This window comes from Carcharodon carcharias, chromosome 10 (assembly GCF_017639515.1).
Source record: "Carcharodon carcharias isolate sCarCar2 chromosome 10, sCarCar2.pri, whole genome shotgun sequence".
Taxonomy (NCBI): Eukaryota; Metazoa; Chordata; class Chondrichthyes; order Lamniformes; family Lamnidae; genus Carcharodon; species Carcharodon carcharias.
This window is the reverse complement of record NC_054476.1, coordinates 65,735,454-65,752,562: the sequence shown is the minus strand read 5'-3', so window position 1 is coordinate 65,752,562 and position 17,109 is coordinate 65,735,454. Positions and strand designations below refer to the sequence as shown.

General features: G+C 42.0%; 1 protein-coding gene across 3 annotated transcripts in view; it reads left to right on the top strand.

The window, feature by feature from the left end:
- cars1 (cysteinyl-tRNA synthetase 1) overlaps window positions 1–17,109 on the top strand; it is an 89,130-nt gene that overhangs the window by 6,676 nt on the left and 65,345 nt on the right. For all 3 annotated transcript variants that reach the window (XM_041197823.1, XM_041197821.1, XM_041197822.1), the window contains 5 exons: window positions 539–630; window positions 8,108–8,196; window positions 9,098–9,194; window positions 15,824–15,922; window positions 16,498–16,647. In XM_041197823.1, the coding sequence (XP_041053757.1) occupies window positions 539–630; window positions 8,108–8,196; window positions 9,098–9,194; window positions 15,824–15,922; window positions 16,498–16,647 (527 nt within the window). The remainder of the gene's footprint in view (window positions 1–538; window positions 631–8,107; window positions 8,197–9,097; window positions 9,195–15,823; window positions 15,923–16,497; window positions 16,648–17,109) is intronic.

Sequence of the window (17,109 nt, the reverse complement as noted above, 5' to 3'; positions counted from 1 at the left end):
ATTGGGGGTAATATATTGGCATGGATTAAGAATTGGTTAGTAGACAGAAAACAGAGAGAAGGAATAAAAGGATCGTTTTCCGAGTGGTGGGCAGGGACTAGTAGGGTGACAGGGATCAGTGCTTGGGCCCCAGCTATTCACAATATATATCAATGATTTGGATGAAGAAGCTAAATGTAATATTTCCAAGTTTGTTGATGACACAAAACTTGGTGGGAATATATCTGACAACTAAACAACTTCTGTTGATCACCATACCTTGGTTCACATGGAAATGTTGATGGGGATGATTCAGGACTACTTTTCTACCATATAAATTCTTTGAGAAGAGCAGCTTATTAGTATCTGTGTGAGTGTTCTATTGCTGCAGGTTTCTGTTCTTCTCAATGAGCATCTTTGTGGTGCACTGTCAGACGAGTCTCTGGCAAACAATTATTTGAAAATTAGACTCTGATCCATTGCAATGCAGCTAATAAAAATAATTGGAAAACAAATCCTTATATAGCAAATATGATTATTACTGTTCCTTTTTTTTCAGCTAAAGTGAAGAGAACCCAACCATCATGGTCCCCACCATCAGAAATGAAACAACCTGAGCTACGGCTGTACAACAGTTTGACTCGTAGTAAGGTCAGTATTCATAATGGTAGGGCTGTATTACATTCTTGAGACAGAAGAAAATTGCTCCTGATGATCGAGAAGTGCTGTATGGTAAAGTCTTGCCATTTGCAGGAGTTATATTCCCACAAAATCTCGCAAAGGATGAAATTGCAAATGACAGACGTACTTCATAATGGGAGTCAAGTAGATAGGTTCCAGCCATCTTGAGATTTGATATGTATAAAGCATCAAAGGCAATAAAAACTATGTGTTTATTAAATTTAAAGAGAAAATTAGTGGATAAATTGTTCTTGTTCATTGCTTTGTTGAACAATGTAAAATTTGTCACACTTACTGTACTTGAGAGTAGAGGTGGAGGGAGTGGGTGAAGTGGCTGATGTCAGTGTTGATGTGGATAAAAAATGTTATTCTTGACTGTTTCGCCTTTTGCCTTTCAATTTTGTAAAGTTCTCAGTAAGGGACAATGGCAGGGTCAATCACTGCAAAAGACAATGCTTCTTTCCATGTGTGTATCATCATCTGTCGCCTGTTTTTTTTTAAATCTTCAGCTGATCTTATGAGGTGTGCCATCATTTTGGGTGTAAAATGAGCCTTCTTAGGCTCTTGTTCCTGCTCCTGTTTAAATTCAGCTGATTTCATCAGTTCCACCAACTCTTCTGCAGAGAGTTCCTCTTGATGAGACAGAAGCAACTCCTCTACTTCATCTGTGGCCAGGTTTTCAAAACCCTCTCCACTACAAACACAGAATTACCTGGAAAATCTCAGCAGGTCTGGCAGCATCGGCGGAGAAGAAAAGAGTTGACACTTCAAGTCATCATGACTTCAACAGAACTGAGTAATATTAGGAGAGGGATGAAATATAAGCTGGTTTAAGGTTTGGGGGTGGTGGGGGGGTGGTGTGGTTGTAGGGACAAGCAAGCAGTGATAGGAGCAGATAATCAAAAGATGTCACAGACAAAAGAACAAAGAGGTGTTGAAGGTGGTGATATTATCTATACGAATATGCTAATTAAAAATGGATGGCAGGACACACAAGGTACAGCTCTAGTGGGGGAACGGTGGAAAGACTAACAGGGCATAAAAGGTATAGACTTTAAAATAATGGAAATAGGTGGGAAAAGAAAAATCTATATAAATTATTGGAAAAAACAAAAGGAAGGGGGAAGAAATTGAAAGGGGGTGGGGATGGAGGAGGGAGTTCAAGATCTAAAGTTGTTGAATTCAATATTCAGTCCGGAAGGCTGTAAAGTGCCAGTCGGACGATGAGGTGCTGTTCCTCCAGTTTGCGTTGGGCTTCACTGGAACAATGCAGCAAGCCAAGGACAGACATGTGGGCAAGAGAGCAGGGTGAAGTGTTAAAATGGCAAGCGACAGGGAGGTTTGGGTCATTCTTGCGGACAGACCGCAGGTGTTCTGCAAAGCGGTCACCCAGTTTACATTTGGTCTCTCCAATGTAGAGGAGACCGCATTGGGAGTGACAAATGCAGCAGACTAAGTTGGGGGAAATGCAAGTGAAATGCTGCTTCACTTGAAAGGAGTGTTTGGGCCCTTGGACGGTGAGGAGAGAGGAAGTGAAGGGGCAGGTGTTGCACCTTTTGCGTGGGCATGGGGAGGTGCCATAGGTGGGGGTTGAGGAGTTGGGGGTGATGGAGGAGTGGACCAGGGTGTCCCGGAGGGAACGATCCCTATGGAATGCCGCCAGCGGAGTGAAGGGAAGATGTGTTTGGTGGTGGCATCATGCTGGAGTTGGCAGAAATGGCGGAGGATGATCCTTTGAATGCGGAGGCTGATAAGTGAGGACAAGGGGGACCCTACCATGTTTCTGGGAGGGAGGAGAAGGCGTGAGGGCGGATGCGCGGGAGATGGGCCGGACACGGTTGAGGGCCCTGTCAACGACCATGGGTGGAAAACCTCAGTTAAGGAAGAAGGAGGACATGTCAGAGGAACTGTTTTTGAAGGTAGTTTCATCAGAACAGATGCGACGGAGACGAAAGAACTGAGAAAATGGGGTAGAGTCCTTTCAGGAAGCGGGGTGTGAGGAGCTGTAGTCGAGGTAGCTGTGGGAGTCGGTGGGTTTGTAATGGATATTGGTGGACAGTCTATTTCCAGAAATTGAGACAGAGAGGTCAAGGAAGGGAAGGGAAGTGTCAGAGATGGACCGCGTGAAAATGATGGAAGAGTGGAGATTGGAAGCAAAATTAATAAATTTTTCCAAGTCCCGACGAGAGCATGAAGCAGCACCGAAGTAATCATCGATGTGCCAGAGAAAGAGTTGTGGGAGGGGGCCAGAGTAGTACTGGAACAAGGTATGTTCCACATACCCCATGAAGAGACAGGCATAACTGGGGCCCATGTGGGTATGCATAGCCACACCTTTTTTTGGGGGAAGTGAGAGGAGTTAGAGGAGAAATTGTTCAGTGTGAGAACACGTTCAGCCAGACGGAGGAGAGTAGTGGTGGACGGGGATTGTTCGGGCCTCTGTTCGAGGAAGAAGCTAAGGGCCCTTAGAACATCCTGGTGGGGGTTGGAGGTGTAGAGTGATTGGACGTCCATGGTGAAGAGGAAGCGGTTGGGGCCAGGGAACTGGAAATTGTTGATGTGAAGTAAGGTGTCAGAGGAATCATGGATGTAGGTGGGAAAGCACTGGACAAGGGGACAGAGAAGGGAGTCAAGATAACGAGAAATGAGTTCCGTGGGGCAGGGACAGGCTGACACGATCGGTCTGCCAGGGCGGTTCTGTTTGTGGATTTTGGGTAAGAGGTAGAAGCGGGCTGTCCGTGGGTGGGCGACTATCAGGTTGGAAGCTGTGGGAGGAAGATCCCCAGAGGAGATGAGGTCAGTGACAGTCCTGGAAACAATGGCTTGATGTTCAGTGGTAGGGTCATGGTCCAGGAAGAGGTAGGAGGAAGTGTCTGCGAGTTGGCACTCAGCCTCCGCGAGGTAGAGGTCAGTGCCCCGCTTCCTGTAAGACTCCATCCCATTCTCTCAGTTCCTTCGCCTCCGTTGCATCTGTTCTGATGATGCTACCTTCAAAAACAGTTCCTCTGACATGTCCTCCTTCTTCCTTAACCGAGGCTTTCCACCCACGGTCGTTGACAGGGTCCTCAACCGTGTCCAGCCCATCTCCCGCGCATCCGCCCTCACGCCTTCTCCTCCCTCCCAGAAACATGATAGGGTCCCCCTTGTCCTCACTTATCACCCCACCAGCCTCCGCGTTCTAAGGATCATCCTCCACCATTTCCGCCAACTCCAGCATGATGCCACCACGAAGCACATCTTCTCTTCACCCCCCCTGGCGGCATTCCATAGGGATCATACCATCCGGGACACCCTGGTCCACTCCTCCATCACCCCCTATTCCTCAACACCACCTATGGTACCTCCCCATGCCCACGCAAAAGATGCAACACCTGCCCCTTCCCTTCCTCTCTCCTCACCGTCCAAGGGCCCAAACACTCCTTTCAAGCGAAGCAGCATTTCACTTGTATTTCCCCTAACTTAGTCTACTGCATTCGTTGCTCCCAATGCGGTCTCCTCTACATTGGAGAGACCAAACGTAAACTGGGCAAACGCTTTCCAGAACACCTGCTGTCTGTCCGCAAGAAAGACCCAAACCTCCCTGTCGCTTGCCATTTTAAACACTCCACCCTGCCCTCTTGCCCACATGTCTGTCCTTGGCTTGCTGCATTGTTCCAGTGAAGCCCAATGCAAACTGGAGGAACAGCACCTCATATTCCAACTAGGCACTTTACAGCCTTCCGGACTGAATATTGAATTCAACAACTTTAGATCTTGAACTCCCTCCTCCACCCCCACCCGCTTTCTGTTTCTTCCCCCTTCCTTTTGTTTTTTCCAATAATTTATATAGGTTTTTCTTTTCCCATCTATTTCCATTATTTTTAAATCTATACCTTTTATGCCCTGTTAGTCTTTCTACCCCACCCCCACTAGAGCTGTACCTTGTGTGTCCTGCCATCCATTCTTAATTAGCACAGTCACTTAGATAATATCACCACCTTCAACACCTCTTTGTTCTTTTGTTTGTGACATCTTTTGATTATCTGCTCCTATCACTGCTTGCTTGTCCCTACAACCACACCCCCCCACCCCCACCTTAAACCAGCTTATATTTCACCCTTCTCTTAATATTACTCAGTTCTGTTGAAGGGTAATGAGGACTCGAAACGTCAACTCTTCTCCGCTGATGCTGCCAGACCTGCTGAGTTTTTCCAGGTAATTCTGTTTTTGTTTTGGATTTCCAGCATCCACCGTTTTTTGTTTTTATTTTTTTATTTTTTTCCCTCTCCACTAACTTGTTTTGCCAACTCAACAATCTTGATCACTTGGGAACCCTGTGAAATCATTCACAGCCTCAGGCCAAACTTTTTTCTGGCAGGCATTTGTGTTTGATTCTCTAACCTTGTTCCATGAATCCTTAATTATCCCTAATGCTGTGATGATGTTGAATTCCTTTCAGCAATCACAGACTGTGGTCGAAGGGTTTTCTTCCATAAGGTTGCGAAAGTGGCTGGAGCTTCTGCGGGTGGAGTAAGCCTTGAAGGATCCAATCACCCCCTGGTCCATTGGCTGGATAAGTGAGATTATATTTGGGGGTAAAACAAAATGTCAGCATCTGGATTGCTCCCCGCAAGAGTGTGTGAATGTCTTGGTGCATTATTGGGGATAAGTAGGACTTTGAAAGACAAGTTCTTTTCCCTCAAATAAGTCCTGACCTCGAGCTGAAAGCAATTCTCAAACCAGTCTTCAAATACTACTGCTGTAGCCCAGGCAATGCTGTTAGCCTTCCAAAAGACTGATAGATGTAATTTGTTTTTCCCTTTTAAGGGCTCAAGGGTTTTCTGACCCATAAACCAGCATTGGTTTACATTTAAAACCAGCCACATTGGCACATGGTAAGAGTGTTCACCTGCCCTTTACAGCTTTAAAACCAGGAGCTATCCTTTCTACTTTAGATATATAAGTCCTATTAGACATTTTCTTGCAGATAAGTCCAGTTTCATCTGCATTAAAGACCTGCCCCGCCTGGTAGCCTCTCTTCTCAATACATTCCTGCAGTGCCTTGGGAAACTCTCCTGCAGCTGCATGGTCAGCTGATGCAGCCTCTCCTACCAACTTCAAATTATGCAGACCAAAACTCTTCAAAGATCAAACCATCCTGGATGAATATCCTCTGGAAGGCAAAGCAGAGGCCCCATCTGCGACAGCTCCAGTAGCATCAGCACTACCTTCTTTACTACTTTTTATGTGCTGGTACAATTAAATTGCCTTATTTCTAATGATTGAACCATTAACTGGGGTCCTCCTTTGTTGCTGGTATTCAATGCAGACATTTAGTAACTTCTCCATTTCTTCCAAGTGTGGATCTCTCCTGGTTAACCTGCCAATGACTACCAGAAACATTAACACTGGCTTTATTTTATCTTCAGATTATTAGCACTATTCCGTGGCCAGCATGATAGCACTTGCTCTGTTTTTCAGTCTAATATTGTCTGGGCACGTGTCGCCACTTTTCTAGGACGTTTACTGCTTGGCTCTGACTCACTCATTTTTAAATACTGTACTGTAGACGCTTAAAGGTACAGGCTTAAAGATTGCCCACATGCTGCACTGTGCTCAGGAATTAAAACACAGCAACAAGGAACATCCACATGCAAGCAGTGACAGATGACACATGCTCAGTGCACATGTTCTGCTGCAGGAAATGCACCACGGACACCTTCCTTTATTTTCATTTAGGCCGTTTTTCCTTTTTTGGTACAATATTTTCTGAAATTGGCTTCTACAGCACTTTTTATGTTTAAAACTGTGGATAAGGGAACATTTGGGTCTGCAATGGATGATCTGGTGTACAAAGACTTTTGTGCGGGTAAATGAATTCGCAGACAAGGAAGTCACAAATGGCGGGACTTTGCTATATAACAGCCTGACATAAAAAAGAACCATAAAATAGTTACAAAACAAAATGGCCTTCTGCTGGCTGTCTGCAAAAGCAGCTCAACTAGTCCCACTTTTCTGCACTTTCTCCATAGACCTGCAAATTATCCCCCCTTATAATTATCCACTTCCCTTTTGAAAGTCAATCTGCCTCCATCTCACACTCAATGCATTCCTGATCTTAAACACTCGCTGCATAAAGAAGTTTTTCTTCATGTCGTCATTGGTTCTTTTGCCAGTCACTTTAAATCAGTGTCCTCTGGTTCTCGACCTTCTGCCAATGGGACCAATTTCTCCCTTTCTAGTCTTTTAAAAACTCCTCGTGATTTTGAACGCCCATATCCTGGTGAGACTGAGTTCCATTCCCCCCAAACCCAGTCCAAGTTTCCTATTTAACATCTACTGAATTAATACAATCAACTCAAACTTGGGGTCCCTGGTCCATAAGGCTCAGAACTATGTAGTACATTTATTACATGAGCTTTGGGGGAGCCAGTATAAAGATTTTTTTTTAGAATTATTATTCTGATCTATTGATGGGAGCTGCCAAATTTCTAAATCCTTTAATGCACTTGCATTGGTGTAAGAAGTTCTATTTAGCGCATGGACTTAATTTTAAATGGATAAGCTTAGAAGAAATTCTTTTCTTGTAGCTTTTGTAAAGATTATGAAATACATTTTTAATATTTTTATTTGTCTTGAGATGTGGATGGTATTTACAGGGCATTTATTTAATGCCCACCCTAGATGCCCTGTCGGTACCAAGCCAAGTAAATAGGTTAGACCAGGTATGGATGGGACTTTCCCTTCACTGAAACAAATTATTGGAGTCGGATTTTTATATTAATACTACAAAATAAACAATCAGTTTTTATTGCAATTTCCTAATACTACTCTACAAATTACCAGATTTATTTACTTTCACTATTCACTTTAGTGGGCAACTCACGATCTCTGGTTTGTTAGTACCTATCATTTATCACCAGGCTACTGTGGCCACCTTCTAAAGCATAAAATAAATGCAAGATGATTGTAACTCTTTGTGTATCGTATCAGTGGTTTTAAAACAGCCCATAGAAATTGGTAATTTAGGCAGTTTTGGAGTAGCTGGCAGACTGATGCTAACTGTAACACACCAGCCTCTAGAAACTGTGTAGTCACAACCGTGGTGGTAAGAGCTCACTTTGAGGAGTGCACTTGGCTAAACCCACTTTTGCCTATAAAGCATTTTAAAAGGAAGCTCCCTTCTACTTGGTTCTTGTTCCTTTCTCCCAAACATATGTTTGTTTCTATTCAGTTCTTGGCCCCTCTCTCTGTCCGGTGAGACATTTTTCGCATTGTTCGTGTGTTTCATTTCAAGTATTCTGGTTGGATAATAGGAAAGTTTGTCATCTACATGAATCACCTTATACCCAAATCTATATGGAAATGTGATTTTATTCTGTGTATAATGTACTACTTCAAAGAGACCAGCTAGGGTTAGTAAAAGCTCTTATGTTTCTAAACCTCCTTATATATTTGTCTCTGTCAGGAGATCTTTCGCCCTCAGAATGGGAAGCGTGTGTTGTGGTACTGCTGTGGGCCCACTGTTTATGATGCTTCACACATGGGACATGCCAGGTAATCTGCCATATGACTCATTATTTTACTGCTTCCTCCACTAATTCTTCAGTGTAGCTATTTTTTTTTTAAATTCTTCCATAAACTCTTCTGTTACTGTAGTATGAGTTGAAGTAATAGATGACAGGATTCCTGTTCCTGATTACTCTCCCATGACTTTTCCTGGAAAGTGATTAATGTGGACAGTTATGAGTACAGCATCAAGCTTGGTTGTGATGCCTGCTGTGGACAAGAAACCTTTTTTTAAAAAATCTTCCTTCTCCATAAGTGCAGACCTGAACAGTGCACATTTTGAACAGTTAGTAGTCGTAAATAGGAAAATGAACAGAGAGACACTGATGTTGTCTCGTAACTCATAAGCCCTCAATGTGTTGTTTCCTCTTGTGATTTTTGGCATCACCACCATTGCTATCCTGGCAGTATCCAGGACAACATTAACCAACTTGACGACCTAAGAGGGCATACTTTCCAGATAGTATTAACAGCCTGGTATGACCCACCACAGTAATCTGTCAGTGCCATTCATCTTAAGGTTTCTTTGGTAAATGCATGGCTTATTGGGCATTGAATCATAAGGAATAATGAAGCCCCAAGTTCAGTCACTGCACAATTGCTGAATTAGCTGGCCTGAGATTATGACGGAGGTATTTTACAAGTGGTTTTCATCAGGCAAGAGGGTTGGAGGAATCAGCCAGGGTTCCTGATCACTTTCCAACAGGAACCATCGGAGAGCTATGTATGTGGATATTTGCTTAAGGACAGGATCAATTTTGGTTGTGATGCCTTCAATGTCACCAGGCAATTGTTACAACCTCGCAGGCCATGCTATGTCTGACACTAGCACCAGTAATTTGTAGTCTCAGATCTAAAAATTTAAGCTATTGCCTGTTTTCTTTTACAGGTCCTACATCTCCTTTGACATCCTGCGACGGATTCTAATGAACTACTTCAAATATGATGTATTCTATTGTATGAACATCACAGATGTGGATGACAAGGTAAGGATTAGTTGTCACCTCTGGTAATATCTGCTGTTTAACAATAACTTAGCTCCTTATTGGATTTCACCATAGAAGTTTAAAAATTATGAAACACATTTTTAATATTTTTAAAAATTTTATTTAACATTTTTCATAATTTTTTCATCAATAAAGTGGCTTCTATCATTGGGTTCCGATTCAGTTTGCCAAACCCAGCTTCTCTCTCCACAACGATGCTACGATACAGGATTGCCTCAGTACTGTCATAGTTTTGCTATAGCTCAGGACTAGTGTCTAGTGTGGCTCACTCAGTCCACTATACTAAATGACAGATACTTGCCTTCAACTAGTACTTATACTACCTTGCTGTGTATTCTCAGCTTTAAATAGTGATACATGGTAAGAATAAAGTGAATAAATAAAAGGATATATGAAATCAAGTTCATTGTTTTCACAAAATAAGATACAGATACATGGGATTTGATCCCGAAAGCACCTAGAAATATCACTCAATACATTTTAATTAAAATAAGATATATTTGCTCACTACAAATCAGTGGCTCTGATGTAAGCACCTAAATGGCATAATTGTCCCCACCATTATTATGAAATAGTATTTCCTCCAACTATTTGTGAACAACACCACGGGATCCATTGTTACATTTGCTTTGTGTGTATGCAATTTCAGATTGCTTAATTCAAATTAGCATTGCAACAAAATCGTACTTCAAGCTATTTGATTGAAATGACAAATAAGTATTCTTTCAAACTTAACTCTGGTGGCTGGGATGGGAGGACAGAAGATTTTAATAATAATTCTGAGGATTTATTAGGTCTGTTAGTGGGGAATAAACCAGGACATGGTATGGGAAGTAAATGTAGTGGAGCACCTAGGAAATAGTGACCATAATATGAAATGCTTTAAGATGATGGTAGAGAAAGACATATGCATTACGAAAACCAGCTCAATAGATTGGAGAAAAGTTGATTTTGTGAGGCTGAGATACGAATTTGGAAAAGTAAAATGATCAACAATATTGGCAAACAACAATTAGAACAGTGCTTCCCAAACTTTTTCCCACTGTGACCCCATTTTGAGGTTTGAAAATTGCTGTGACCCCAGAGTGTTAGCCAGGCGGGGGGATAGAGCTGTGACAGTGAGGGAGGGAGACCTTGACAGTGGCAGGGTGCTGTTTGAACTTTATCACTGGCTTTTTGGAACAGGTATCAGGCCTCAAAGATCAGTCAGTTAGGCCACGCCCACCATTAAAAGAAATGCAAGGATTTAAAGGGCCCTCGTAGCTCTGTCGGAGCTCCATGGCAGCCATTGGTGCCTTGGACCTCGAGATCCCGCTGAGGGTCACAACCGTAGTTTGGGAAACCTTGATGTAGAACAATAATGGAAAACATTTAAAACAGTGTACAACAGAGTGCAGGAAAATATATTTTGCTAAAAGGAAAGAACAAAACTAAACGCTATTGAGACTCTATGGATGAATAAAGATAAAATGGAACAATTGAGGTTTAGAAAAGAGGCATACATTATGTTCATAGACAGCAGAGGAGTGCATGATATGAAAATGCAAATAGATTAGGAGGAGAAGTTAAAAAGCACCTAGGAAGGCTAGGAGGAACTATAAAACTAAATTATCAGGGAACATAGAACAAAATAGTAAAATATTATACAGGCTCATCCAATTTAAAAAAAGGGGGAGGCTTTGATGGGAACAGGACCATTAAGGGATAGACAAGAAAATACCACAATTAACAATAGAAAGGTGGCAGAAATATTAAATAATTATTTTGCCAGGGTATTTATCAGGAAGATGAGACAAGTAAAAATGAATGATGAGATAAGTGCATTTAAAATTTAAAAAAGACTATGTATTGAATAAATTACAACTCAAAGATGATAAAGCCCCCTGGCCCAGTGGGAAAAGCTGTAGTACCAGAGGACTGGCAGGTAGCTAATGTAATTCCTGTATTAAAGAAGGGAGACAGAACATGTCCAGCAAAATATAGACCCGTTAGCTTAACATCAAATGTACAAAAAAAATGGAATCCCTAGTAAATGAGAGAATAGGAGAACATCTAGAAACAAAAATATAATAATGAATGGTTGGCATGAATTTCAAAAGGGAAAACCTTGCATGACTAACTGTTACGACCCCAGCTGATGTTAATACTGGACAACTCAGACCCAGAGTGAAACCTGGCTTGATAGGTCTTAACTTCTTTTTAGAAGCTGTGGAGAAAAGCTACTGAACAAATTCACAGGAGTCTGCAGATGAACTTTTAACACAAAGAATAAAATATTTATTAAACAAGAAATATGAACTCTATTACACCAGACAAAAAGATCTCAATACAAACACAAGAAAATGATTCAATTTCCCAATATTCCTTTGCCCAGCAAAATCCTACAGACACACAAACCAGTGAAGAGTCACTACTATAATAAAAACAAAAAAACTGCGGATGCTGGAAATCCAAAACAAAAACAGAATTACCTGGAAAAACTCAGCAGGTCTGGCAGCATCGGCGGAGAAGAAAAGAGTTGACATTTCGAGTCCTCATGACCCTTCGACAGAACTTGAGTTCGAGTCCAAGAAAGAGTTGAAATATAAGCTGGTTTAAGGTGTGTGGGGGGGGCGGAGAGAGAGAGAGAGAAGTGGAGGGGGGTGTGGTTGTAGGGACAAACAAGCAGTGATAGAAGCAGATCATCAAAAGATGTCAACAACAATAGAACAAAAGAACACATAGGTGTTAAAGTTGGTGATGTTATCTAAACGAATGTGCTAATTAAGAATGGATGGTAGGGCACTCAAGGTATAGCTCTAGTGGGGGTGGAGGGAGCATAAAAGATTTTAAAATATTTAAAAATAATGGAAATAGATGGGAAAAGAAAAATCTATATAATTTATTGAAAGAAAAAGGAAGGGGGAAGCAGAAAGGGGGTGGGAATGGAGAGCTTGACACAAAGGTTCCTTGCACAGGTGCAAACGGTTTTCTTCCGTTCTCGCACAACTTGTATCTTTCCCCAAGGCACCTAAAAATAACTGCACTTTAAATTCACTGTTTCAGTAGCAACTGCTAAACTGATCATGTTACTGAGTCCTATAACTGTTATTCAGTTAACTACTGTCCCACTAGCCTTGTACTTTCTCTTCTCAGAGAGCTGAAAAGTCCCTGTCTTCATTGTCTGACTGACACACACTGAACGCTCCCTTGTCTTTCTCTATGTCACTTGACCACTGTCGCTAGGCAACAACAGTTTTTTTCTACTTTATGCTTTTTTCCCCAAAGTCATTAAACTCCTAACCCCTGTTTAACACATCTCTAATGTCAGGGGTTGTAAAACCTTATTAAGAATGTGTGTTATATAAATAAACCCAAACGATTGACCTTTCAGCTACAGGTCCATCCAGACTTCTAGGCACCAAGGTCCAAAAAAAACCTAAATGAAACTGGAGCCATCTTGCCTTTCTTGACATAAAAATACATATATATTAACATTCAACTTAAAAATTATACATTGTTCACCACACTAATCTTATTGAATTTTTTTAGGAGATAACAGAGAGAGTAGATAATGGTAATGCAGTAGATATAATTTATCTGGATTTTCAAAAGGTCTTTGACAAGGTACCCATAATAGACTAATAGGCCAGAGAATGTGGAGTCAGGGGACAAATGACAGAATGGATTGCTAGGGGAGCTTCAATACAGAAAGCAGACAGTGGGAATAAAGGCTAGATAATCAGAGTGGCAGAAGGTGGGAAGTGGTGTTCCACAAGGATCAGTGGTGAGACTACTGTTGTTCACAATTTACATTAATGATTTGGACTTTGAAATTAAAAACACAATTTCTGAATTTGCAGATGACACCAAATTGGTGGGGATAATCAAACCTGAGGAAGACTGCAACAAATCATCGAAGGATATTAATAACCTTGCATAATAGACAAATAAATGGCGAATAAAGATCAACACAGATAAATTGCAGGCACTGCATTTTGATGGGAAGAAATAGGGAGGTCACGTTATTTGGAAGGTTGTAGAAATAAAGGGAATGCAGATGTACAAATGCATTATTCACTGAAAGTTGCACCACTGGTTAACAAGGCCATAAAGAAAGCAAACCAAGCACTAGGCTTTATTTCTAGAGGGGTAGAACTGAAAAGTAAAGAAGTTATGCAGAACCTGTATCCAACCTTGGTTAGATCGTTGTTAAGTACTACATGCATTTCTGGTCACCATTCAATTTTTTTTTTAAAAAGAGGTACTGGAGAGGATGCAAAGAAGGTTTACAAAGATGATACCAGAAATGCATGAGTATACATATTAGGAAGGTATTGACAGGCTGGATCTTTGTCCCTTTGAAAAAGAAGGCTAGGGGTGGCCTAATAGAGGTCTTTAAAATTATGAAATGTTTTGATAGAGTGGATACAGAGAGAATGGTTCCCCTTGTGAGGAAGAGCATAACTTTGGGCCATCAATATGAAATAGAAAGAAATCCAATCATGAATTCAGAAGAAACGTCTTTACCCAAAGATTGGTGAGATTGTGGAACTCTCTACCAGAGGGAGCAGTTGAAGCGATTAGTACAAATGTATTTAAGGGAAAACTAGACAAACATTCAAGGGAGAAGGAAATAGAGGGTGACGATGATAGACTTAGACAATGAAAGGGGGAGGAGACTCAAGTGATGCATAACCACCAGCATGGATTGGTTTGGCCGAATGGCATGTTTCTGTGCCTTAATATCCTATCAACCAATGGGCGTGATCCAATAGCTCTGGATCAACTACAGTGGTTGACTCTATTTAAGCTACGGGCAATGTTCAAAGCATATCACTACTTGGGGCAGGAGTGAAATTTTATAAAACTTCATCAATGCTACCTGGAGGAGGGTTCTGTAGGTAGGAGAAAGATTGTGTGAAACTTTGCTTTGGGATTCTGTGCAGAATTTACAGGTTGTTGCAAGGGCCTGCAGCAGCTCTTGTTTTCCTACTGTAAACATGAAGATCGAGGGGTGGATTTTACACTACCCTCCTAGCGGGTTTGAAGGCAGAGGAGGCATGAATAGAGCGGGAGATCTGCCCGTTGCCTACCTGCCTGTCCCTGTTCCCCACCACAGCAGGTAGTGTCAGGTGGCCTGCCCATAATTGGAAAGAGTGAGGTCCTTTAGTGAGCAATTAATGCTCACTTAAGGGCCTCAACTCACCACCAGTGGATTTAACCTGCGGCATGAGAGACCCATGCCAAGTCCCAACCTAGCAGGTTTTCCTGCATTAGCTGGTGACTAGCAGGATTCTCTCAAACCCTGGTCCCCATACCTCTCTCTGATCCTCGTCAATCCCCAAACACCTACGATGTTCTGATCCATTGCAGCTCGCCTCATTGTCTGGGTGCAGTACCAGCAATGCCACCTCTCTCCCAGTGGGGCTACCAGTAAATCAAGAGCTGCTGGCCTCTGATTGGCCAGCATCTTTCTGTGGTGGGACTCCCTGTCCCAAGGGTGGAACTCTTGCCTCCAGCCTATCAATGGCCAATTTTCTGTTAGATGACTGCGGGGCAGTCCTCCCCCTGGAAAGGCTGCCCATTAACTTTTTAACTTGCGGGGTAGGTGCCGGGGGAAGTGGGTGGCGGTGGGGAGTTGGATAACACAGCGCCCTGTAAAATCCAGCCCCTCGAGTATGCATAGCTATTGTTGTGCTATTTCAGCTGTAAACCCATGGGTAGCCTTCAGCCCTCTACAGTTACTTTGGAGACCTACTCCTGCAAGTCCCCCTCCAAGCCATTCACCATTCTGACTTGGAACTGTATTGCCATTCTTTCACAGTCACTTGGTCAAAAGCCTTGAACCCCCTTCCTAAGGATTCTGTGGGTGTACCTACACCACGTGAACTGCAATAGTTCAAGAAAGCATCTCACCACCACCTTCTGAGGGGCAATCAGGGATGGGCAAAAAATGATAGTCTTGCCAGAGACGCTCATATTCATGAACGAATAAGAAGCTGCCTGACTTCTCAAGATATGCACCTTTCTGTCTTCTGATTTGAATCCCTGATACCCGTCTTTGCATCTGAGAACATTTCTGTCACTGCGAGGACTCAATACCTCTAGTCTGTGGTTATTTCCTTTGTTAATATCAATGTCTTTCATCGGTCTACAGATTGCTTTCCTACATAGCATGCATTGATATGTAGGACATTTTACAATCATAGTTACATATTCATTCATGGGCTTTAGTACATATTTTTCTATCCCCTCCTCTCAAGTATGTATGCAGAAGTTGGTTATAGTTAATCTCCCCTCACCTTCCTTGCTGCGTGTCTCTCCACGTGCATGTCAATGTACAAGAATTTTCTGATTTCTTTCTGTAAATTACCTCAGAGATTGATGTTGCTCAAGAATAACAGAGTTGCAACTATGCTGTGAGTGTGGTCCCAGAATACACACTTGTTAGTTGCTTACTGCTATAGTAAATGTGAGTCTATGTTATACAAGATCTGTGTCTGACTCTCCTGTCAATGGTGTGATGATACATTCACTTTTGCACTCTCATGCTGGGCTCTCCGCTTTGTGTTCAGTTTCCCTCCATTATTGCTTCTTCTAACATAGTTGCTGTTATTTTTGCACAGATTATCAAGCGAGCCCGACAGAATCACCTGTTTGAGCAGTACAAAGAGAAAAATCTGGACCCTATGGAACTTCTACAGGACATCAAGACAGCTCTGAAGGTAAAGAGGTGTGATATTGAAGTTGCCTCCCATCACACAAACTCTCTGTACTGAAAAATGACTCTGCAGTTTTACTGGGTACTTCACAGTGTAACTTTAAAATATTTACAATACTCAAAAGCAATTTTGTAGCCCAGATTCTTTCCTTGAAGCTATTTACTTGTCAATTCCTCTCTTGGAGTCCCAGAGGGAGCGCACTGCTTCCAAACCAAAAGAATATTAAGCAACCCAGTATTAACCCTCTACCCTCTCTCTCTGGTGTAGGCTACTAGGAAAGACAAGACAGTATGAAGAGATTCTTTGTCCAATTTCTGTCTGTCCCTCACTTGGGGATCCTTGCGCTCTCTTTATCGCCTTGTGCCAACCTGTTGAGATTGTAAACTTCACAGTATTGTTGATTCAGTAATATTCTGTGCCACTGGATTGGGGGGGCGGGGGTGGGGTGGATTAGTGACGGAATCCAAAAATCTGACTTTTACTGATGGCTGTACTCTCTCTAATGTTGATGACGGTTCATTGAACTCATACTCTGCTCTCAATTGTTTCTTATCCTTGCTTTGTTTCCCTTATTCCAGTCTTTCTCTGTGAAACTTGCTGAAACGACTGACCCAGACAAGAAGCAGATGCTGCTGAGGATTAATCGAACAGTTGAGTTATCCCTCGAATCCTTAGAGGAGGCAATGCAACAGGCACTTTCTAGTGAAGAAATTACCAAACGAGCTGAGGTATGGATCAACTAAGGAGGCAGTTGTTTCACATTGTCTTCACCTCAGAGACACACATTGGTTAGAATTGTGAATTGTTATAGTTAAACCAGTAGACTGTTTTAAAGAATTTTGAGCTTCAACCCCGCTTAAGGCTTTGTGTTATTTATAAACTTGATTCAGATATGTTTTATATTTAGACACCTCTGTTAAGCTCAAGGTCCATAATGTACTAATATTTTGAAAAGAATAGGAGGGGAGAGAGAGAGAGATCAAAAATAGCTGCTAGGTACTTCCAAACTTGGATTTTAAAAGGTATTGATAGAACAAAGGAAAGATAGAGGAAGGCACAAAATTTCCGAATTTTGAGGTGGGGGAAAGAATAAGCTTGTACAATGATTCTTGATGACAATGTAATGGGGGTGTAAAGAAGAGAAGGGTGGTGTATTTGAATAGGCTTACAGGCACCAAGGGTTAAATTAT